Source organism: Notolepis coatsorum (genome assembly GCF_963971535.1).
Source record: "Notolepis coatsorum genome assembly, contig: SCAFFOLD_119, whole genome shotgun sequence".
Taxonomy (NCBI): Eukaryota; Metazoa; Chordata; class Actinopteri; order Aulopiformes; family Paralepididae; genus Notolepis; species Notolepis coatsorum.
In genome coordinates, this window is record NW_028173901.1 from 759683 (window position 1) to 785108 (window position 25426).

At 46.3% G+C, this 25426-nt stretch overlaps 1 protein-coding gene across 1 annotated transcript in view; it reads right to left on the reverse strand.

Annotated features, from left to right (window-relative positions):
* Window positions 1-25067, reverse strand: part of LOC311247668 (GDNF family receptor alpha-1-like) — a gene marked incomplete at both ends in the record, with an annotated part of 82026 nt that extends 56959 nt beyond the window's left edge. Inside the window, 2 exons of the mRNA XM_084338681.1 lie at window positions 5521-5834; window positions 24949-25067. Coding sequence (XP_084194807.1) covers window positions 5521-5834; window positions 24949-25067 — 433 coding nt within the window. The remainder of the gene's footprint in view (window positions 1-5520; window positions 5835-24948) is intronic.
* Between the last annotated feature and the right edge of the window lie 359 nt (window positions 25068-25426).

Below are 25426 nucleotides of genomic sequence, written 5' to 3' on the forward strand. Positions count from 1 at the left end.
TTGGTCTCTACAGTGAGGTGGTCGTTACCTTGGAGACTCTGGAATAGAGCTCGGTCTCTACAGTGAGGTGGTCGTTACCTTGGAGACTCTGGAATAGAGCTTGGTCTACACAGTGAGGCGGTCGTTACCTTGGAGACTCTGGAATAGAGCTTGGTCTACACAGTGAGGTGGTCGTTACCTTGGAGACTCTGGAATAGAGCTTGGTCTACACAGTGAGGTGCTTGTTACCTTGGAGACTCTGGAATAGAGCTTGGTCTACACAGTGAGGTGGTCGTTACCTTGGAGACTCTGGAATAGAGCTTGGTCTCTACAGTGAGGTGGTCGTTACCTTGAAGACTCTGGAATAGAGCTTGGTCTACACAGTGAGGTGCTCGTTACCTTGGAGACTCTGGAATAGAGCTTGGTCTCTACAGTGAGGTGGTCGTTACCTTGGAGACTCTGGAATAGAGCTTGGTCTACACAGTGAGGTGCTCGTTACCTTGAAGACTCTGGAATAGAGCTTGGTCTACACAGTGAGGTGCTCGTTACCTTGGAGACTCTGGAATAGAGCTTGGTCTCTACAGTGAGGTGGTCGTTACCTTGGAGACTCTGGAATAGAGCTTGGTCTACACAGTGAGGCGGTCGTTACCTTGGAGACTCTGGAATAGAGCTTGGTCTACACAGTGAGGTGGTCGTTACCTTGGAGACTCTGGAATAGAGCTTGGTCTACACAGTGAGGTGGTCGTTACCTTGGAGACTCTGGAATAGAGCTTGGTCTCTACAGTGAGGTGGTCGTTACCTTGAAGACTCTGGAATAGAGCTTGGTCTACACAGTGAGGTGGTCGTTACCTTGGAGACTCTGGAATAGAGCTTGGTCTACACAGTGAGGTGGTCGTTACCTTGGAGACTCTGGAATAGAGCTTGGTCTCTACAGTGAGGTGCTCGTTACCTTGAAGACTCTGGAATAGAGCTTGGTCTCTACAGTGAGGTGGTCGTTACCTTGAAGACTCTGGAATAGAGCTTGGTCTCTACAGTGAGGTGGTCGTTACCTTGAAGACTCTGGAATAGAGCTCGGTCTCTACAGTGAGGTGCTCGTTACCTTGAAGACTCTGGAATAGAGCTTGGTCTCTACAGTGAGGTGGTCGTTACCTTGGAGACTCTGGAATAGAGCTTGGTCTCTACAGTGAGGTGGTCGTTACCTTGGAGACTCTGGAATAGAGCTTGGTCTCTACAGTGAGGTGGTCGTTACCTTGGAGACTCTGGAATAGAGCTCGGTCTCTACAGTGAGGTGGTCGTTACCTTGGAGACTCTGGAATAGAGCTTGGTCTACACAGTGAGGTGGTCGTTACCTTGAAGACTCTGGAATAGAGCTTGGTCTCTACAGTGAGGTGCTCGTTACCTTGGAGACTCTGGAATAGAGCTTGGTCTCTACAGTGAAGTGGTCGTTACCTTGGAGACTCTGGAATAGAGCTTGGTCTACACAGTGAGGTGGTCGTTACCTTGAAGACTCTGGAATAGAGCTTGGTCTACACAGTGAGGTGGTCGTTACCTTGGAGACTCTGGAATAGAGCTTGGTCTCTACAGTGAGGTGGTCGTTACCTTGGAGACTCTGGAATAGAGCTTGGTCTACACAGTGAGGTGCTCGTTACCTTGGAGACTCTGGAATAGAGCTTGGTCTACACAGTGAGGTGCTCGTTACCTTGAAGACTCTGGAATAGAGCTTGGTCTACACAGTGAGGTGCTCGTTACCTTGAAGACTCTGGAATAGAGCTTGGTCTCTACAGTGAGGTGGTCGTTACCTTGGAGACTCTGGAATAGAGCTTGGTCTCTACAGTGAGGTGGTCGTTACCTTGGAGACTCTGGAATAGAGCTTGGTCTCTACAGTGAGGTGGTCGTTACCTTGGAGACTCTGGAATAGAGCTTGGTCTCTACAGTGAGGTGGTCGTTACCTTGGAGACTCTGGAATAGAGCTTGGTCTACACAGTGAAGTGGTCGTTACCTTGGAGACTCTGGAATAGAGCTTGGTCTCTACAGTGAGGTGCTCGTTACCTTGGAGACTCTGGAATAGAGCTTGGTCTACACAGTGAGGTGGTCGTTACCTTGGAGACTCTGGAATAGAGCTTGGTCTACACAGTGAGGTGCTCGTTACCTTGAAGACTCTGGAATAGAGCTTGGTCTACACAGTGAGGTGCTCGTTACCTTGGAGACTCTGGAATAGAGCTTGGTCTCTACAGTGAGGTGGTCGTTACCTTGAAGACTCTGGAATAGAGCTTGGTCTACACAGTGAGGTGGTCGTTACCTTGGAGACTCTGGAATAGAGCTTGGTCTACACAGTGAGGTGGTCGTTACCTTGGAGACTCTGGAATAGAGCTTGGTCTACACAGTGAAGTGGTCGTTACCTTGGAGACTCTGGAATAGAGCTTGGTCTCTACAGTGAGGTGGTCGTTACCTTGGAGACTCTGGAATAGAGCTTGGTCTCTACAGTGAGGTGCTCGTTACCTTGGAGACTCTGGAATAGAGCTTGGTCTACACAGTGAGGTGCTCGTTACCTTGGAGACTCTGGAATAGAGCTTGGTCTCTACAGTGAAGTGGTCGTTACCTTGGAGACTCTGGAATAGAGCTTGGTCTCTACAGTGAGGTGCTTGTTACCTTGGAGACTCTGGAATAGAGCTTGGTCTCTACAGTGAGGTGGTCGTTACCTTGAAGACTCTGGAATAGAGCTTGGTCTACACAGTGAGGTGGTCGTTACCTTGGAGACTCTGGAATAGAGCTTGGTCTACAGTGAGGTGGTCGTTACCTTGGAGACTCTGGAATAGAGCTTGGTCTACACAGTGAGGTGCTCGTTACCTTGGAGACTCTGGAATAGAGCTTGGTCTCTACAGTGAGGTGGTCGTTACCTTGGAGACTCTGGAATAGAGCTTGGTCTCTACAGTGAGGTGCTCGTTACCTTGGAGACTCTGGAATAGAGCTTGGTCTACACAGTGAGGTGGTCGTTACCTTGGAGACTCTGGAATAGAGCTTGGTCTACAGTGAGGTGGTCGTTACCTTGGAGACTCTGGAATAGAGCTTGGTCTCTACAGTGAGGTGGTCGTTACCTTGAAGACTCTGGAATAGAGCTTGGTCTACAGTGAGGTGGTCGTTACCTTGGAGACTCTGGAATAGAGCTTGGTCTACAGTGAGGTGGTCGTTACCTTGGAGACTCTGGAATAGAGCTTGGTCTACACAGTGAGGTGCTTGTTACCTTGGAGACTCTGGAATAGAGCTTGGTCTACACAGTGAGGTGGTCGTTACCTTGGAGACTCTGGAATAGAGCTTGGTCTCTACAGTGAGGTGCTCGTTACCTTGGAGACTCTGGAATAGAGCTTGGTCTCTACAGTGAGGTGCTCGTTACCTTGGAGACTCTGGAATAGAGCTTGGTCTCTACAGTGAGGTGGTCGTTACCTTGAAGACTCTGGAATAGAGCTTGGTCTCTACAGTGAGGTGCTTGTTACCTTGGAGACTCTGGAATAGAGCTTGGTCTCTACAGTGAGGTGCTCGTTACCTTGAAGACTCTGGAATAGAGCTTGGTCTACACAGTGAGGTGGTCGTTACCTTGGAGACTCTGGAATAGAGCTTGGTCTCTACAGTGAGGTGGTCGTTACCTTGGAGACTCTGGAATAGAGCTTGGTCTCTACAGTGAGGTGGTCGTTACCTTGGAGACTCTGGAATAGAGCTTGGTCTACACAGTGAGGTGGTCGTTACCTTGAAGACTCTGGAATAGAGCTTGGTCTCTACAGTGAGGTGGTCGTTACCTTGGAGACTCTGGAATAGAGCTTGGTCTACACAGTGAGGTGGTCGTTACCTTGAAGACTCTGGAATAGAGCTTGGTCTCTACAGTGAGGTGGTCGTTACCTTGGAGACTCTGGAATAGAGCTTGGTCTCTACAGTGAGGTGCTCGTTACCTTGGAGACTCTGGAATAGAGCTTGGTCTCTACAGTGAGGTGGTCGTTACCTTGGAGACTCTGGAATAGAGCTTGGTCTACACAGTGAGGTGCTCGTTACCTTGAAGACTCTGGAATAGAGCTTGGTCTCTACAGTGAGGTGCTCGTTACCTTGGAGACTCTGGAATAGAGCTTGGTCTCTACAGTGAGGTGGTCGTTACCTTGGAGACTCTGGAATAGAGCTTGGTCTACACAGTGAGGTGGTCGTTACCTTGAAGACTCTGGAATAGAGCTTGGTCTCTACAGTGAGGTGCTCGTTACCTTGAAGACTCTGGAATAGAGCTTGGTCTCTACAGTGAGGTGGTCGTTACCTTGGAGACTCTGGAATAGAGCTTGGTCTACACAGTGAGGTGGTCGTTACCTTGGAGACTCTGGAATAGAGCTTGGTCTACACAGTGAGGTGCTCGTTACCTTGGAGACTCTGGAATAGAGCTTGGTCTACACAGTGAGGTGGTCGTTACCTTGAAGACTCTGGAATAGAGCTTGGTCTCTACAGTGAGGTGGTCGTTACCTTGGAGACTCTGGAATAGAGCTTGGTCTATACAGTGAAGTGGTCGTTACCTTGGAGACTCTGGAATAGAGCTTGGTCTCTACAGTGAGGTGGTCGTTACCTTGGAGACTCTGGAATAGAGCTTGGTCTCTACAGTGAGGTGGTCGTTACCTTGAAGACTCTGGAATAGAGCTTGGTCTCTACAGTGAGGTGGTCGTTACCTTGGAGACTCTGGAATAGAGCTTGGTCTCTACAGTGAGGTGGTCGTTACCTTGGAGACTCTGGAATAGAGCTTGGTCTACACAGTGAGGTGGTCGTTACCTTGAAGACTCTGGAATAGAGCTTGGTCTCTACAGTGAGGTGGTCGTTACCTTGGAGACTCTGGAATAGAGCTTGGTCTACACAGTGAGGTGCTCGTTACCTTGAAGACTCTGGAATAGAGCTTGGTCTACACAGTGAGGTGGTCGTTACCTTGAAGACTCTGGAATAGAGCTTGGTCTACACAGTGAGGTGGTCGTTACCTTGAAGACTCTGGAATAGAGCTTGGTCTCTACAGTGAGGTGGTCGTTACCTTGGAGACTCTGGAATAGAGCTTGGTCTACACAGTGAGGTGCTCGTTACCTTGAAGACTCTGGAATAGAGCTTGGTCTACACAGTGAGGTGGTCGTTACCTTGAAGACTCTGGAATAGAGCTTGGTCTACACAGTGAGGTGGTCGTTACCTTGGAGACTCTGGAATAGAGCTTGGTCTACACAGTGAGGTGCTCGTTACCTTGAAGACTCTGGAATAGAGCTTGGTCTACACAGTGAGGTGGTCGTTACCTTGAAGACTCTGGAATAGAGCTTGGTCTACACAGTGAGGTGGTCGTTACCTTGAAGACTCTGGAATAGAGCTTGGTCTCTACAGTGAGGTGGTCGTTACCTTGGAGACTCTGGAATAGAGCTTGGTCTACACAGTGAGGTGCTCGTTACCTTGAAGACTCTGGAATAGAGCTTGGTCTACACAGTGAGGTGGTCGTTACCTTGAAGACTCTGGAATAGAGCTTGGTCTACACAGTGAGGTGGTCGTTACCTTGGAGACTCTGGAAGATGCTCCAGAAGATCCTCAGGCAGTTCTTCTCCTTCTTCATGCCCCTCCTGCACCTGCAGTCGTACAGGGGGCTCTGCTTCATGGCGTCCAGGGCGCTCCGACACTCGCCCTGCGCCTCGGTGCCGCTGACCGCCGTGAAGTTGCTCTCCCTGCCCGCCACGCACTGCCGCATGGTGCGGTACTTGGTGCTGCAGGTGTGGTCCTTCAGACACTGCTCGCTGGCCCGCACACAGTCCAGGCGGGCGGCGGGCCGGGACACCGTGGTGCCGAACCCCCCGTCAGTGTGGAGATGGAGTCTGGGAGTCGTGAGGAATGTAGAGCAGATTAGTGCTGAAATGGCTGACTTTCTTTTATCTTTTTGTTTTTATTTCACAGCTATACGAGGGATTGATTGATTGATTGCCATTTTTATTTAACAGATTGCAGGATGGGTACAATACAGTACGGCTCGATACACACAATTGTTAAGGGGATGCAGACCAGAGAAAGACTTTCGTCTTGTTTACGAAGGGTCCCCCATTTTCAATTCATCATAACATTTATGACATACAGATAGACAGTAGGCTACTGCTACATCTATACATTTATGACATACAAGATATACAAATATACAGTGCTGTTTATTTACAGACAGCGTTACTAAAAGGGAATATATACATTGGGGGGGGGGGGGGGGGGGGGGTTGGACGTTTACCGGGGCCAGTTTCGAATGTGCAGCCTCCCGTATAGCTGCTCTTTGAGAGCGACACACGTGTGACATATAAACGTGATGCAATGTGACTGCAGGATAATTTAGCTAAATAAATAGTTGATAAATAGTCCCAGTAGCTCTCAGTCTGTCCTGGTCCCGCGGGCTGGCACTGCCACGGTGAACACAGGGAGGTCTCTACGGCGGGTGGTGGGTGGTGCCAGCCACTGGTCTTTGTGGTGTGAGCTACACATTTTTGACCAAGGAAGCTTATGTCTATCATAGATATATATATATATCACTAGATGACTAGATGAGTGTAGGTTAAGGCGGAAATAACGTTGTTTTTTAATAGCCTATACGCGGTGTGACGGGAGGACAAGAGAACACGTCTGGGTGGGCACCCTTCCTTCCCCCGGGCAGACAGACACCACGGGGAGTTAAGGCTATATTACTGTATTATACTGTATATACAGTATATATAATATACACCACATTGTGCTCACACTGATTATGGTCTAATTGTCACAAACAAAATCACAATGGCGTTAGGTCGGGCGTCGAGGGGAAAGTGAGGCACCTTTTGGCATCCCGTGCATTTGGCACAACATACAGTCCTGTGCGTATTGCGCACTGGTGACATTTGGCACAACATACAGTCTGTGCGTATTGCGCACTGGTGACATGTGCCACAACATACAGTCCTGTGCGTATTGCGCACTGGTGACATGTGCCACAACATACAGTCTGTGCGTATTGCGCACTGGTGACACACGGACACGTTTCGAGTTACATTTGAAAAGAAGGGACAGATAATAAGCTAGACACTTTTGAGATACATTGATCAAATTATTACACGGAAATGCAACAGACTTAATAATAATGTACGTGACTTACCCAAGATAGACAGCATAGTGAAGAAGAAAGTTGCTAAAATCATCGTGCTCGTCTCTCTAACCGTTGAGTGTTGGTGTTTTTAATTCTCAGACATTAATCCTTTTAGCTTCTCCGTTACTGTTTAGTTCAGTCAGTCGTCGCCTCATCGCGTCGCGTGACTTTACTACTATCTGACCGCGCGTGACACCGCATCCTCCTGTACATCCAGCTGATCCATCCATTCCAGGCCAAACGCTGCCTCGCGCCGCGCTACGGATCAAACGAACCACCAGTTCCACGCGCGCTACACGGATCAAACCACCAGTTCCACGCGCGCTACACGGATCAAACCACCAGTTCCACGCGCGCTACACGGATCAAACCACCAGTTCCACGCGCGCTACACGGATCAAACCACCAGTTCCACGCGCGCTACACAGATCAAACCACCAGTTCCACGCGCGCTACAGATCAAACCACCAGTTCCACTCGCGCTACAAGGATCAAACCACCAGTTCCACGCGCGCTACAGATCAAACCACCAGTTCCACGCGCGCTACACGGATCAAACCACCAGTTCCACGCGCGTGCTACACGGATCAAACCACCAGTTCCATGCGCGCTACACGGATCAAACCACCAGTTCCACGCGCGCGCTACACTGATCAAACCACCAGTTCCACGCGCTACACGGATCAAACCACCAGTTCCACGCGCGCGCTACACTGATCAAACCACCAGTTCCACGCGCGCTACACGGATCAAACCACCAGTTCCACGCGCGCGCTACGGACCACAAACCACCAGTTCCACGCGCGCTACGGATCAAACCACCGGTTCCACTCGCGAGCTACACGGATCAAACCACCGGTTCCACGCGCCGGTCTCGGTGAGATCACACACCACGCGCGTCTGTTACCTCCGCTGCTCGGCACGAGACGAGAGAGAAGAGTAAGACGGGTTGGTCCAAATTAAAGAGAAGGGGAAAACAATCCCAAACGGTTTAGATTGAAAACGAATAAACAAAACAATAAAAAAAAAACGAGTATAAGCCGACGTTCGTGTAACGGTAACCCCCCCCCCCCCCCCCGCACAAATCAGTGCAGGTGGAAGATAATCATATTTTGTACTTTATTATTGTGCCATGTTTTTAGAGAGGCATTATATATACCAGAGGCAGGAAAACAATATCCCAAAAGAAAAACAAATAGTTGGTACATTCCTTGTTGTTTATAATAAAGTCTATCAGGTAAAATACGCGCTCGCGACGTCCATGTGTGACTGTCTGGTCCACTGATGAGACGCGGAGCGGCGCGAGCCTCCCTGCTGCTGCTGCTGGTGACGTAATGGTCGTGACGTCACGAGCGAGAACTTGCCATTTGCGAGATGAAAGAGTAGGGTATATCTGCAGTGCCGCAGCCCCATACATAGATAGGAGGGGCCTGTACTGTGCGGTGGGGGCCTGTACTGTGCGGTGGGGGCCTGTACTGTGCGTTGGGGGCCTGTACTGTGCGTTGGGGGCCTGTACTGTGCGGTGCACTACTGCGCATGCGAGAAACAAAGTAACATAATATAGGACACTAGAAACTTAAAGTAACATACCGCTGCTGTCGGGACAAAACCTCATAACTCCAAAAACCCAACTTTTCAGCAGATGAAAAAAACTAACACAGATTTGAGGGTGAATAGAGTTAGGAGGTTTAGACAGATGATCGGTTTAATGCTTTCCCATTGTTTAAACTTTGTAAAACCCACACACGCATATGGAGGATGATCTACGGAGTTGATTTATATAAAAAAAAAAATATTAAAAAAATGGAGTTATGAGGTTTTGTCCCGACAGCAGCGATACGGAACATAAAGTAACATACGGAAAATAGGACCTAATGCACTGCAGATTTATGCTATGAATCAATGAATGAATGAATGAATGAAAACTTTATTTAACAGATTGCAGAATGTGTACAATACAGTACGGCTCAATACACACAATTGTTAAGGGGATGCAGACCTGAGAAAGACGTTTGTCTTGTTTACATCAGGGTCCCCCATTTTCAATTCATATTGGGATGAAATGACTGCGTCTCTGCCACGTGAGTCCAAGTATTCAAACCGTCAACCGATGTCAACATGTCAACATGTCTGACAGCCTAATAGAGTAGAGTTTACATAACAGACCCATTGTGACATGGATGGAAAATCAACACTCATTACACATTTATGTAATCAATATCTGACATGAGTATAGTCTACATACAGTAATGGATTTCCAACTAAAACGTCCCATGGACCTTTCAATCAATTCCCAATTTAGAAATGATGATGATGTTGTAATACTACTACTACTACTACTACTACTACTACTACTACTACTACTACTACTACTACTACTACTACTACTACTACTACTACTACTACTACTACTACTACTACTACTACTACTATTACTACTAATAATAATAATAATATGAATATGAATAATAATATGAATAATAATAATGATGATAACAATTTACATTTACATTTACATTTAGTCATTTAGCTGAAACACTTTTATCCAAAGCGACTTACAAGTTCTGTACGACAAGTCATCAGGAAGGGCACAACTCTATCAGCTGAGTAACAATGTTCATCAGAGTGTTGAGTGCTACAGTGTAGGTTAGTTTATTAGGACAAGTGCATGACAGTACGGTTAGTTAGGGTTAGATTTAAAAAATAATTATTTTCATTTCAGATAATTGTTGAAGAAGTGCGTCTTTAGTCGACGGCGAAAGATTGGACGTGTTTTGGCTCCTAACTGGGGTGGGTAGTTCATTCCACCATTGTGGGGCGAGGACTGAGAATAGGCGGCTTCTCCTTGATGACCCTCCCGGAGCTCAGATAGGAGTGGGTCTGAGGCGGCCAGAAGATGCAGAGCGGAGGGGTCTGGAGGGTGTGTAGTTAGAAGATGCAGACCGTAGGGGTCTTGAGGGTGTGTAGTTAGAAGATGCAGAGCGTAGGGGTCTTGAGGGTGTGTAGTTAGAGACCACTGACCGGAGGTAGGCGGGAGCGGTTCCCTTTGCCGCACGGTATGCTAGGTCGAGGGCCTTGAAGCGGATACATGCAGCAATGAATGAATGAATGAATGAATGAATGAATGAATGAATGAATGAACAAACGAATGAAGTTTATTTTTCGGTCTTGTTTACAAAAAAGAAATCACAAATGTATTCAAGGCAAGCTCACACACAAAATCCAAAATCAATGACCTAAAAAAAAGGAATAGGCTGAAGCACATGCTTATTTTTGCCTATCCCTTACAAATTCTTGAAAACGAAATATATTTTAATATAAGAAAGAAAATCTTAAAATATGCACACAATAGGAAAAGCACAATGACCTGCCTCAGACAGTGCTGTGTATAGGGAGGTGTAGTGGTTACGTCATTTTCATTTTTCCCTGTTCCACCCTCTGTTCCACTTAATGTATTTCCCCATTGACCATTTCTAAATCGGCTCGTTTTAGATAAATAAAGCATTAACGTTGGCATGGTGTAGCTTTCTGTGCGTATTTATCCACAATCTATAGCTCAACATGAAAATATTCGCAATTAATCGTAAAGGTAGCAAAATAACAACGTTTATGTTTTCGTGCAGATTGATTGAATGAACATTGTATTACCAGATTGCAGAATGGGTACAATACAGTACAGCTCAATACACACAATATTGTTAAGGGGATGCAGACCAGAGAAAGACTTTCGTCTTGTTTACAACAGGGTCCCCCATTTTCAATTCATCATGAATTGTAAGTAAGGGTGCAACTTGCTCTGTGCAATTCAAGTGTCCAAAAAGGATTCAGTTAAGGAAATATGATGGTCATTCTCAAACTCAATTATGTGTAATAGATTTTCTGCAGCAACCGTTGGATTAGTTACACAGATTTGGTACCAAATAATTTCTATCCAGTCAAAAAAATAAATAAAAAAATATTAAAAAGATTATATATATATATATCAATTAAAAAGTCCTCAATTCCTTGACACTTGTGAAATGTGTCAATGTGTTCTAGAGATCGAGAGATTTCTGCAAGACTAGTTCTCTTCTCCCCGGTGATTGGATGGTGAGCCCTTTCTTCTGGGAGCAGCGCAGACCCCCCCCCCCCCTCTGCCCCCCCCCCCTCCCCCTCTGCCCCCCCCTCCCCCTCCCCCTGCCCACTGACAAGGCATCAAGACAAACAATGGTCTCTCATTGGCTCAGGTCTCCAGTTTCCCGGTGTAATGTTTCCTGGTGCTGTGATCATGTGATCAACCTAGAAGGAAACAATGGGGCCACATTTCATAAAGATGCTGTCACTCATCCTGACTGACAGGTAGGTGCTGTCACTCATCCTGACTGACAGGTAGGTGCATCCTGATGATGCTGTCACTCATCCTGACTGACAGGTAGGTGCATCCTGATGATGCTGTCACTCATCCTGACTGACAGGTAGGTGCTGTCACTCATCCTGAGTGACAGGTAGGTGCTGTCACTCATCCTGAGTGACAGGTAGGTGCATCCAATGAGAGAACTTTACAAACAGAAATGTGTGCAGTGAGTCCACACAGTTTGCTTTAGACAGGGCGGCCTATAGTACCGTGTGGGATTCAGTTTTATTGAAATGTCTTACTGTCAGATCAATCTTATTGACATTGTACAAAATAAAAGATTTAGTAATAAAAGATGGTCTTGTCTCTTAGTTTAATCCAAGCGAATGCATTGCAACACATACATCTGCAAGGTCACACAACCACACACACACACACACACACACACACAACCACACACACACACACATGAAATCAGAAGAAATCAGTACAGAAGGAACTTTTTTTATGATTGTCTTTATGGTGGTTGTATTCCGTTGGATGTCCTTTTCTTGTCACAGCAGCTCACAAATCTTGCTGCTGTGTTTGCACATTGTTGTATTTCTCCCAGTAGGTATGGGAGTTTTGAGTTATTGTCCATGTTTTCAAAGTCTCTTTGGGTGTTTGCAATTTGTGGGAAGTATATGTCTCTGATGTCTTGGTATAGTGGGCAGGTTGAAGTATATGTCTCTGATGTCTTGGTATAGTGGGCAGGTTGAAGTATATGTCTCTGATGTCTTGGTATAGTGGGCAGGTTGAAGTATATGTCTCTGATGTCTTGGTATAGTGGGCAGGTTGAAGTATATGTCTCTGATGTCTTGGTATAGTGGGCAGGTTGAAGTATATGTCTCTGATGTCTTGGTATAGTGGGCAGGTTGAAGTATATGTCTCTGATGTCTTGGTATAGTGGGCAGGTTGAAGTATATGTCTCTGATGTCTTGGTATAGTGGGCAGGTTGAAGTATATGTCTCTGATGTCTTGGTATAGTGGGCAGGTTGAAGTATATGTCTCTGATGTCTTGGTATAGTGGGCAGGTTGAAGTATATGTCTCTGATGTCTTGGTATAGTGGGCAGGTTGAAGTATATGTCTCTGATGTCTTGGTATAGTGGGCAGGTTGAAGTATATGTCTCTGATGTCTTGGTATAGTGGGCAGGTTGAAGTATATGTCTCTGATGTCTTCGTATAGTTGGCAGGTTGAAGTATATGTCTCTGATGTCTTGGTATAGTGGGCAGGTTGAAGTATATGTCTCTGATGTCTTGGTATAGTGGGCAGGTTGAAGTATATGTCTCTGATGTCTTGGTATAGTGGGCAGGTTGAAGTATATGTCTCTGATGTCTTGGTATAGTGGGCAGGTTGAAGTATATGTCTCTGATGTATTGGTATAGTGGGCAGGTTGAAGTATATGTCTCTGATGTCTTGGTATAGTGGGCAGGTTGAAGTATATGTCTCTGATGTCTTCGTATAGTTGGCAGGTTGAAGTATATGTCTCTGATGTCTTGGTATAGTGGGCAGGTTGAAGTATATGTCTCTGATGTCTTGGTAGAGTGGGCAGGTTGAAGTATATGTCTCTGATGTCTTGGTATAGTGGGCAGGTTGAAGTATATGTCTCTGATGTCTTGGTATAGTGGGCAGGTTGAAGTATATGTCTCTGATGTCTTGGTATAGTGGGCAGGTTGAAGTATATGTCTCTGATGTCTTGGTATAGTGGGCAGGTTGAAGTATATGTCTCTGATGTCTTGGTATAGTGGGCAGGTTGTTAAGAAGTGTAGCTCGGTTTCCACCTCATCTTGTGTGCAGTGGGTGCACAGTATGTCTTCTCTTGGGAGCCAGGTCTGCCTATGGCGGTCTTTCTCGATGGCTAGGCTGTGCTCGCTGAGTCTGTACCTAGTCAAGGATCTTCTTAGTTTTGGGTCAGTCACAGTGCTCAGGTATTCTGCCACTGTGTACTCTCTGTTTAGGGCCAAATAGCATTTCAATTTGCTCTGGTTTGTTATCCATTATGATCTGCTCATGAATCAGCCTCCACTGCACATCAACTTATGAATTAAACCATGAACTGTGACTTCAGTGTCCATGTTTACGTCCACGTTCTTTATTGTTCATCATGCAGGTCAGTTCAGGAGACCAGTTCATGGGTTAGGGTCAGGGTCAGGGTTCATGGGTCAGGGTCAGGGTCAGGGTCACACTGGAACCTGATCTGAGCACTAAGGCCTGCAGTGTGAAGACAGCGCTAGACCCTCGAAGCCACAACTACAAGTCTGTTGGCCTCACAGTAGAACTGATGGTTATTGTAAAGTCTGTTGGTTACAGTAGAACTGATGGTTATTGTAAAGTCTGTTGGTTACAGTAGAACTGATGGTTATTGTAAAGTATGTTGGTTACAGTAGAACTGATGGTTATTGTAAAGTCTGTTGGTTACAGTAGAACTGATGGTTATTGTAAAGTCTGTTGGTCACAGTAGAACTGATGGTTATTGTAAAGTTTGTTGGTTACAGTAGAACTGATGGTTATTGTAAAGTCTGTTGGTTACAGTAGAACTGATGGTTATTGTAAAGTCTGTTGGTTACAGTAGACTGATGGTTATTGTAAAGTCTGTTGGTTACAGTAGACTGATGGTTATTGTAAAGTCTGTTGGTTACAGTAGAACTGATGGTTATTGTAAAGTCTGTTGGTTACAGTAGAACTGATGGTTATTGTAAAGTCTGTTGGTTACAGTAGACTGATGGTTATTGTAAAGTCTGTTGGTTACAGTAGAGTTTCAAGTTCAAGTTTCTTTAATAGTTGTCATACAGAAGTACAGAATACTTTCATACAAAATGCTTCTTACTGTTACGCTCCAGAGACTGTGCTAGACAAGATAGTATCAAATAACATAGTATAGCATGTAATTTAGAAGAAGAAAATGAGGTCACAGTGTTCGGTATAGACATATGTACAATGTTCTGAGTTACCATATAATATACAATACTATGCAGTGTACTAATGTACAGTACTATCTAGTGCAAAGCAGAAATGGGATGAGGTACAATTTAGGTACAATTTACAGTAAGGTGTACGAGTTGTAGTGCAATCCTTCATCAATAAATATAAAGTGTGGGGAGTGGGTGCTACAGTGTGTTTGTTTAAAGTGGGTGTGTGCTATAAAGTGTGTGGAGTGGGTGCTACAGTGTGTTTGTTTAAAGTGAGTGTGTGCGTGTGGATGTGTGTGCTATGTGCGTTTGGTGGTTGTTGTTGTGTAGTGTTCATTCATTGTTCGTTTAGCAGCCTGATGGCCTGGGGATAGAAGCTTCTTCTGAGTCTTTCTGTGCTCGCCTTGAGACTCCGGTATCGCTTGCCTGACCGCAGCAGTTCAAAGAGGCAGTTGTTCGGGTGACTGGAGTCTTTAATGATTCTCTTAGCCTTGCCCTTGCAACGCTTGTTGTAAATGTTCTGGAGGGTGGGGAGCCCCCCTCCAATTGTGCGTTCGGCTGAACGTGTCACTCTTTGTAGTCTGCTTCGGTCTTGTGCAGTGCTATTCCCAAACCAGGAGGTGATGTTGCCGGTCAAGATGCTCTCTATTGTACATGAGTAGAAGTTCTTAAGGATCTTCTGACTGACTTGGAACTTCCTTAGGCGCCTGAGGAAGTAGAGGCGTTGTCGTGCCTTCTTCACAACACTGTCAATGTGTGTGGTCCATGTCAAGTCCTCGGATATGTAGGCTCCGAGGTACTTAAAGCTGTTGACTCTCTCAACCGGTGCCCCGTCGATGCTGAGGGGGCTGTAGTCCTTGACCCCCGACCTCCTGAAGTCCACAATCATCTCCTTTGTTTTGCTGACGTTCAGGGAGAGGCTGTTTTCCTGGCACCATCCCGCCAGGACCTTGACCTCTTCCAGGTAGGCCCTCTCGTCGTTGGCAGAGATCAGGCCCACCACCACTGTGTCGTCAGCAAATTTGATGATTGTATTGCTACTCCGCTGAGCCACACAGTCGTGTGTGTACAGGGAGTAGAGGAGGGGACTCAGAACACAGCCCTGGGGGGCCCCTATGTTGAGGGTGATGGATGAGGAGGTGCAGTTGCCTGCTCTCACCACCTGGGGTCTGCCAGTCAGGAAGTCCAAGACCCACTGGCAGAGGTCATAGTTCAAGCCCAGGTCCCTGAGCTTGGCTATGAGTATGGAGGGGACTATGGTATTGAATGCCGAGCTGTAGTCGATGAATAGCATTCTCACATAGTTCCCCTGCCTCTTGTCCAGGTGTGATGCTGCTGTGTGCAGCACATGGGCTATGGCGTCCTCCGTGGACCTGTTGGGGCGGTATGCAAATTGCAGGGGGTCCATGTTGATGGGGAGGGAGGAGCAGATGTAGCCCTTTACTAGCTTCTCAAAGCACTTCATGGCTATGGAGGTGAGAGCTACAGGGCGGGAGTCGTTGAGGCAAGCAGGCTTGGCTTTCTTGGGTACAGGGATAATAGTGGACTTCTTCAGGCAGGTGGGGATGACAGCCTGTTCTAAAGACAGGTTAAATATGTCAGTGAATACTGGGGCCAGTTGGTCGGCACAGACTTTTAGGACGCGGCCGGGGATGCCGTCCGGACCTGCTGCCTTCCTGATATTCACTTTTTTAAAGGTCTGCCTCACCTCATGCTCTGTTACCCTGAACACTGCGCCTCCATCAGCAGCCGACCCCCCCCCCCCATTTCCGTGGCTTGTGAGCTGGTGTTGTTATTACCAGCATCAAACCTCGCATAGAAGGTATTGAGGTCATTTGCTAAGGAGATGTCACTGTTCAGTTTGAGGGGGGCGCCTTTGTAGTCTGTCATCGTTTTGAGCCCCTGCCACATAGCTCTAGAGTCAGCTTGTTCAAACTGGAGTTCAATTTTATCTCTGTAGCGCCGTTTGGCCTCTGACACTGTCCTCCTTACGTTGTATCGCGCCACCTTGTGGTCATTCATGTTGCCTGCCACTAGGCCGTCGTTGTATGCTTTGGTGCGCTCTCTCAGAGCTTCACGGACGGATTTGTCTACCCAGGGTTTTTGATTTGGGTAAACTCTCATTTTGGTAGTGGGGATTGTTTCTTCCACCATAGTACAAACATAGTCCACCACTGTCTCCGTGTAGACATTAATGTTATCTGTGTCGCGGAACACATTCCAGTCTTTGCAGTGAAACGCAGACCGGAGCGTCTCCTCTGACGTCAAATCCCATTTCTGCACCTCTCGCGAGACTACAGGAGTACTTTTGTTTTGTACATTGGTGAAAGAAAGATTGACGCGTGATCTGATTTACCAAAGCCACTATCAGAATGAGCCTTGTAGCCACCTTTAAATTGTGTGTAACAGTGATCTAGGATGTTACCGCCTCTGGTGTTGCAAGTCACATGCTGATAGAAGTCAGGTAATACCTTTCTCAGATTGGCGCTATTGAAATCGCCCAGCACCAAAATGGCGGCGTTAACGTTCGCCACTTGTATTCTATTTACCTCGTCGTGGAGTCTGGAGAGCGCAACGTTGTTACTGGCTTGCGGTGGAATATACACTCCGATCAGGACGATCGCCGTTAACTCCCTCGGGAGGAAGAAAGGACGACACTTGATGGTTATATATTCCAGTTCTGGGAGCAGTGGTTGGATAATTCCTTCACGTTAGTTGGATCGCTCCAATTTTTGTTAAACATGAAGGCAATACCTCCTCCACGTTGTTTACCGGACTCTGCTGTCCGATCCTTGCGATGGATAAAGAAGTGATCGGCTGGTTGGATTGCGTGGTCTGGAACCTCCGGTGTGAGCCACGTTTCGGTGAAGCAGAGAACGTTGCAGTCCCTAACGTCTCTTTGATATTGAATCCTTGCTCGGATGTCATCCAGTTTATTGTCAATTGATTGTACATTGGCTAGCAATATACTGGGCAGTGGTGTTCGGTGGCGTCTGGATCTCAGCCTGTTACGGATCCCAGCTCTCTTCCCTCGCCGTCTGATTCCTTTGTCTCTGGGGGCGAGATCCGGTCCTGATGTCCTCAAGATCTCAACAGGCCATTGTTTTGGTTCAGAGAGCTGATCCAGAGAGTAATCCAGTCGGTAAATTTCCCGTAATCCAATGTCTATAAGTGACTGACGGTCATACATATTAAATGCACCTACTGTTGGTACAGACAAAACTCTTAAAACTATAAATATTAACAAAAGTAAGCACAGTCTCGACGGAGCGCACAGACAGGCAGCCGGTCGTAGCGGCGCCATCTTAGACTGATGGTTATTGTAAAGTCTGTTGGTTACAGTAGAACTGATGGTTATTGTAAAGTCTGTTGGCCTGGTTACAGTAGACTGATGGTTATTGTAAAGTCTGTTGGTTACAGTAGACTGATGGTTATTGTAAAGTCTGTTGGTTACAGTAGAACTGATGGTTATTGTAAAGTCTGTTGGTTACAGTAGACTGATGGTTATTGTAAAGTCTGTTGGTTACAGTAGACTGATGGTTATTGTAAAGTCTGTTGGTCACAGTAGAACTGATGGTTATTGTAAAGTCTGTTGGCCTGGTTACAGTAGAACTTATGGTTATTGTAAAGTCTGTTGGTTACAGTAGAACTGATGGTTATTGTAAAGTCTGTTGGCAGGCACGTGCACACATAGAGCCCAAGGGGTGCTTGAGCACCTGCCTTTTTGAGCCTCATTTAAAAAGTGCCTTTTTGAAAAATAAAAATATATATATTTCGTTACGCATATAGTACTGAAAAATGTCAGGATAGAATAAAAATATTAGGTAAAGAGAGAGAGAGATGCCCCATATTCCATTGCACGGCCTCCTCAGCGTGCCTCTCCGCGGACCTATATATTTTATGCATAGCGTGGGTGAATGAATGAATGAATGAAAACTTTATTAACAGATTGCAGAATGGGTACAGTACAGTACGGCTCAATACATACAATTGTTAAGGGGATGCAGACCAGAGAAAGACTTTCGTCTTGTTTACATCAGGGTCCCCCATTTTCAATTCATCGTAACATATATGACATACAGATAGACAGTACTGCTACATCTATACATTTATGACATACCAGATTTGCAATTACAGTACTGTTTGTGATACAAAAAGAGTCCAGAAAGAAAAGAGTATATACATTAGGCGTAGAAACTGTACATTGGATTGGGTAGGTGGGGGTGGGGGGGGACTGTACATTGGAGGTGGTTGGGTGGGTGGGGGGGGGGGTTGGGTAGGAGTGGGGGGGGGGGGGGGGGGTTGGGTAGGAGTGGGGGGGGTTGGGTAGGAGGGGTGGGTGGGGGACACTGTACAACTGTACAAACAACACTGTACATTGGATTATTGACAAGACCATACTTGGTAATTTACTGTACATTGGAGGGGGTTGTGTTCGGACATTTACAGGGGCCAGTTTCGAGTTGCAGTCTCCCTTAGGTGTTTTTTGAGAGTGTTTTTGAAAGTGGGTAGTGATTCACATTCCTTTACAGCTTTGGGTAGGGCGTTCCACATTGATGTGGCATAATTGCGAAACGTGTTTAGTCCCTTGTTTGAGCCGAATCTGGGTTTAACATGATTTGTGGAGCTCCCTCTGGTGTTGTGATCGTGGTATTCACTGACCTTTGGGAAGTATTTTGTCATGTACATGGGTACCTTGGTCGTGTAGTGTATCTTGTAGACCAGGCCCATTGCAAGTTGCTGTACTCTGTCGTCTACTCTAAGCCATCCTAGGTTGTCAAAGTGGGCAGGGGTGAGGTGGGTTCTAGGAGTAAGGTCAAGCAGTAGTCTGACCAGTTTGTTTTGAGATGTTTGTAATTTTGTTTTTAGCGCCTTTGAGGTGCTTTGGTACCATGAGGTGCAAGCATAGTCGTAGTACCCTTGAATGAGTGCTCCTGCTAGAGTCTTCAGGGTATTCTTGTTTACCAGTGATGATGATGATGATAGAAACCGCTGTGGCGCATACAGTTGAATGCTGGTATTACACTCACTGAGGGACACGAAGAAGTCAAGTCCGATGGGATTTGGGAATCTCAAATACAAATCGGGATTGGAATAAAAAATGCATTTATATTAAACAATACAGAATATACAGCACTTCTTGGGGTCTGTAGGGTAAGCTCTTATTCCCTCCCCCCCCTGAACATTTATGGAGATGTATGGGCCTTTGAAGTCAGTGATAAAAGTGTCTTTCAAGGATAAGTGAGCTCCTGCACTGATTATTATAGTTCAATATTCAATATTTGATCACCAAAACCCCCCAAAAAGCATAAAAAGGGGACCCCCCGCCCGAAAAGGGCCCATAAAAATCGGGCTTGTGTGCTACGCGCGCTCGGTTAAGACACACAGGTATAGTGCCCTTTTCAGCCTTTGAGCACCTGCCCCTCTAAAGTCCTGTGCACGTCCCTGAGTGGGTGTGTATCTGTTAGTGGCTTGATGTGATGGAAATTAGTCAGAAGGATTACGACAAACATCTGTATCTCCAGTATGCACCCTCCCAAGTGATGATGTTTAGAGGGCGTGGAGGAGATGTATTATAGGACACGAGTGTCAGCTTCCTCATGGTTGCATTGGTCCATTGGTGGACTGTTTCCAACATGGTGGACTTGATCACCTGCAGTGATGTAGACATTCTTGTCATCTGGGAACTGTCCATCTGTTAACAACTTATTTGACAGGAATGAGAAAATGTCTTGTTACACCTGGCGCAACTAACTCCTCGTCAACAGAAATATCTCTACTTGACGTGTATTGTGTCTAGCACAATAAAAGCTTTCCCATAGAGCTCTGCATGATGTTTGAAGTGCTGCATTCTCAGCTTATTTGCTGTCTTCTTCTGTGTTTTCTTCTCATGGAACAACAGTAAGTTATTTCGCTTGATCGGTGCTGTCAGAAGTCTGTCATTTGATTCAAGCACTCTTCCTGAAATTGTTGTACTGCTCTTGTCCCATAGACTCGAGTTGATGGACAGATAGGGCAGCAGCCGCAGACTCACACACCTTATTGTCTAATGTAACCAGGTCTTTACTGCCCTCCTCAAAGGGATTCCCATTGCTCAGCAACACCTCCATCAGGTCTTTGGCATGGCATTGACATTGGTGCTGAGATGCAGATCCTTTCTTGTGATGAGGACGTTCTTCACAATCATCGTTTGTTCTTCACAATCAACTGTTGTTTACAGTTCTCATATCTAACTCTAGTTCTCCACATATTTATTGTCTCATTGTGTGAAATATCCTATAAGATATGCTCCAATCATGTTTATTTTATTTTTATTCAATTACTCATGCATGAAAACCTAGGTACAGGCACCAACATCACCATTCTAGGTTCAATAGAATAAAAGTTATGAAGCGTAATTCGAAATAAATACAGAAATTGCAGCCATATTTGATTTTTGCCATACCAGAATATTCAAAACATCAATATTTGAACTCCAGTTGATTCCTCACACAGTATTAACTTAAAATATCAATACAAAATTATATTACACAGCAATTGTGTGAACATTAAGAGGTTTTTAAAGAATTCATGATTTCGATTGTGGCCATTTTGGATACATTTTTATTAAATTCGCATTGTTCGTCAAATAGTGTTGAACTTGAGTGTTACACCCTGAGTGCATAGTATAATAGACATATTAGCATGGTAGGTAGTAGTATACGGATAGTAACATAGTACATAGTAGTAAGGTACTAGTAAAAGACAGTTATTTATATATATATTATATTGTAGAAATCATTGGAATAGAGAAACGCACAATTTCTATCAGTTGACAACACAAAGCCGTGTGTCATTTATTTCGCAGTAGCACAAGTGACAGCTGTCAGAACTATGCTGGGCTAGCTTCTGACAGCTCGTAGTAATCAAACATTTATCAATGAAACCCCACACAGGGCGTCTCCTCTCAGCCCAACCCAAAACCAACCTCCTTAAAGTGACAGTGCCCCATCAACACATCAAAACAATACCATGGGGAATTATGTCTCTATAGAACCCACTACAATATAAATATTATATTTATTAAGAAGGTTATTCATTTATTTGCATCTCAGATATGTGAGGTGTGTTTCTATATGGGTGACATGTCCCCATACACAGGGCATACGAGGGCATTCACATGCAGTCACCAGCTCTCCACCCAATCCAATGCCTATATGGGAGATTTCCCACGACCTGTTAAGACAGCACTCTCTTACGCCACCATCGCCAAAACACCAAAAGAGCATCAAATCACTGACCTCTAGGACCATCATTCAGGTCATAGTACCAGTTAGATTAGATTACATTAAAATGTATTGTCATCATACAGCATAAGTACATTACAATGAAAATAAGGGTGGCATCCAACCCCACTGCAAATGTAACAGTAAAGTGCAATAGTAATATTAATATAGTGATTAAGCTGGGTATAAGATATATACATCTTCTATTGAGTATACTGCTAATCACATGTATGTACAGAGTTGTAATATATTTAAATGTTTGAAAAATGTTCTTATGTAACCCAGTTGATATTGCATGCACATATTTGTGTTTTATTACACGTATATGTACATACATACCAACTATTTGCCTGTTTTATTCTCCACCCATCCACAGCAACACTATTATCAGCGACATCCAAGGGGGATCCCCCCTTGAACGGCCCTTCTAAGGTTTCTCTCCTCCACATCGCCTGTGGTGCTTTTTTCCTATTGCTAGGTTTTTCCTTACCTTTGTATGTCTGGGAGTGTTGCATTTATTTATTTTACATTTATTTTGGATTTCATGGTGGGTTTTTTGTTCTTGATTTATTGGGATGTTTCTTCTTGAATAGTTTAAAGAAGACTTGTCCGGCCCATGGGGACATTAACTTGTGATTTCGGGCTTTACAAATCAATTTGATTTGATTTTATATGCATTTATATGTCCAGTGATACAGGTATACAGACACTATGGTCAGGCACTCTACTACTGGCCCCTGAGCAGCTAACACTGGAGCGGTTAAAGCTGAGGTGCCTTGCTCAAGGGCACAGCTAGCAGGCACGTGCACACATAGAGCCCAACGGGTGCACAAGCACCTGCCCTTTTGTGCCTCATAAAAAAGTGCCCTTTTTATGCCAATTATTTTTACCATATTTTCTTTTTTACCTCCATATAGAGAGAGTGATCTGCAATCTGCTTGGGTTGGGGGTGCAATTCCTAACAGGCTCAACCATATGGATAAAAGTTCCCATATTATGTGCATTACACAAACTAAAAACAGATATTACATTACATTACACAAACTAAAAACAGATATTACATTACATTACACAAACTAAAAACAGATATTACATTACACAAACTAAAAACAGATATTACATTACATTACACAAACTAAAAACAGATATTACATTACATTACACAAACTAAAAACCGATATTGTCTGAATTACTAGAAGAAAGAAATGCACCACTTTTGGCTGATAGTAATTTATTAATTTCTTAGGATTTCTTTTGGTCTAATAAATGTTTAAGGTTCTTAGAGGGATCCCCTGCTGCCTCCCACTCCTCTTCCTCCTCTTCCTCCTCCTCCTCCTACTCCTAATCCTCCTACTATTCCTCATCTTCCTCCTCATCCTCTTCCTCCTCATCCTCCTCTTCCTCCCCTTCCTCTTCCTCCTAATCCTCCTCTTCCTCCTCTTGCTCCTATTCCTCCTCTTCCTCCTCCTGCTCCTCCTCTTCCTCCTCCTCCTCCTCCTCTTCCTCCTAATCCTCCTCTTCCTCCTCCTCTTCCTAATCCTCCTCCTGCTCCTAATCCTCCTCCTCCTCCTCCTCCTCCTCCTCCTCCTCCTCCTCCTCCTCCTCCTTCTCCTCCTCCTCCTCCTCCTCCTCCTCCTCCACGGGGAGCAGCGTACTGGCTCATGTTAAATGGCAGGCCATGGATTATGCAGCAGTTTAGGCCACAGCGCCTGGTCTTCATGTCCTCGGCTGCAGTCCACCTGTCGCTGCTCTGGTCGTAGCGCTCCACATTGGAGATGGGGTTGAAGCCATTGAGGCCTCCGACCACGAAGAGCAGGTCGTCCAGCACCCCGATGCCAAAGTAGCTGCGGCGGGTGAGCATGTCGGGCAGGGCGTGCCAGGAGTCAGTCAAGGGGCTGTAGGCCTCCGCGCTACGCAGGAAATTTCTACCAGTATCATCGCACCCTCCCACCTGAGGACAGGACACATGAGAGGAATGTTTTAGTGTGTGGCTCAGGCAGGCAGGCTGGCAGACACTGTATTATTCCATTTAGGGAAATGAGGGCATCACAGAAGCATTGAAAGTCAAATGATACATATCTACAAATATCTAGTATAAAGCATTTATCTCCGTGTGCACCTACTGCATAGACTTGTCCTCCGTATGCAGCGACTCCCACTCCGGCACGTTTGCTGCTCATGGGGGCGATCAGAGTCCACTGGTTGGTGTCTGGGCTGTAGCACTCAGCTGTGAGCAGATACTCTGCCCCGTTCCTGCCACCACAGATGTAAACCTGTAATAAGAAAGAATATTCTAATTTAGTTTATATATTCCATTTGATTTCATTCTACTTTAATTGTCTGTTAATGTTGATGCACCAAAGGACCCAGACACTTCTTTTGTATGTGCAAGCTTACTTGGCAATAAAGACATTTATGATTTCTGATCTAACGTTCCTTTTTACATCTACCACCATGGGTTAGGGTTAGGGTTCCACCTACCCTGTGTCCCTCAGTTCCACCCACCCTGTGTCCCTCAGTTCCACCCACCCTGTGTCCCTCAGTTCCACCCACCCTGTGTCCCTCAGTTCCACCCACTCTGTGTCCCTCAGTTCCACCCACCCTGTGTCCCTCAGTTCCACCCACTCTGTGTCCCTCAGTTCCACCCACCCTGTGTCCCTCAGTTCCACCCACCCTGTATCCCTCAGTTCCACCCACCATGTGTCCCTCAGTTCCACCCACTCTGTGTCCCTCAGTTCCACCCACCCTGTGTCCCTCAGTTCCACCCACCCTGTGTCCCTCAGTTCCACCCACTCTGTGTCCCTGAGTTCCACCCACCCTGTGTCCCTCAGTTCCACCCACCCTGTATCCCTCAGTTCCACCCACCATGTGTCCCTCAGTTCCACCCACCATGTGTCCCTCAGTTCCACCCACCCTGTGTCCCTCAGTTCCACCCACCCTGTGTCCCTCAGTTCCACCCACCATGTGTCCCTTAGTTCCACCCACCATGTGTCCCTCAGTTCCACCCACCCTGTGTCCCTCAGTTCCACCCACCCTGTGTTCCTCAGTTTCACGCACCTTGCCCTGGAGGGCTGCTGCCCCGGCGGTGCTCCTGCGCTCCAGCATGGGTGAGATCACTGTCCACTGGTTGGTTTCAGGCTCGTAGCGCTCGGCGGTGTTCAGTACCACGTATCCGTCTCCACCTCCCATGGCGTAGATGCAGCCGTCCAACGCGACCACGCTGAGGTGACTGCGGCGTGAGTGCATGGGAGCCGCCTGCAGCCAGCTGCGAGTGACGGGGTTGAACCTGCGGACACTGCTGAGAGCCTGTACGACGTCCCAGCCACCGACGCAGTAGACCAGACCGTGGAGATAAGCGGTGCCTTGGTAGCCGTTGGGACGCTCCGCATCAACACTCACGTCCATCCATCCACCGGCTCGGATATCGTAAGCCTCCATGACACCACTGTAGTGATACCAGCCTCCGATGGCCAATAGGAACTCCTGGGGCAGGCGTGGACGCATCAGGGGGTTTGGGAGCCTGTCGGAGCCAGGGGGGTTCAGGACGCTGAGGATGAGGGCCCTGCAGTCAGGGCTGTCCCTCACCACAGGGTTGTTCTGGACGTTGTTCAGGAAGTAGTCAGGCCTCATCAAGCCCATGCGAACCTGGGAAGAGACAAGCAGACAGCGGGTACAACTTAGACAGCGGTTGTAGACGGTTTCTGTTGCTAGGGAACAGTTTGGACCCAAATGTTTGAGAACCACTGTACTAGGGAACCTAGTGT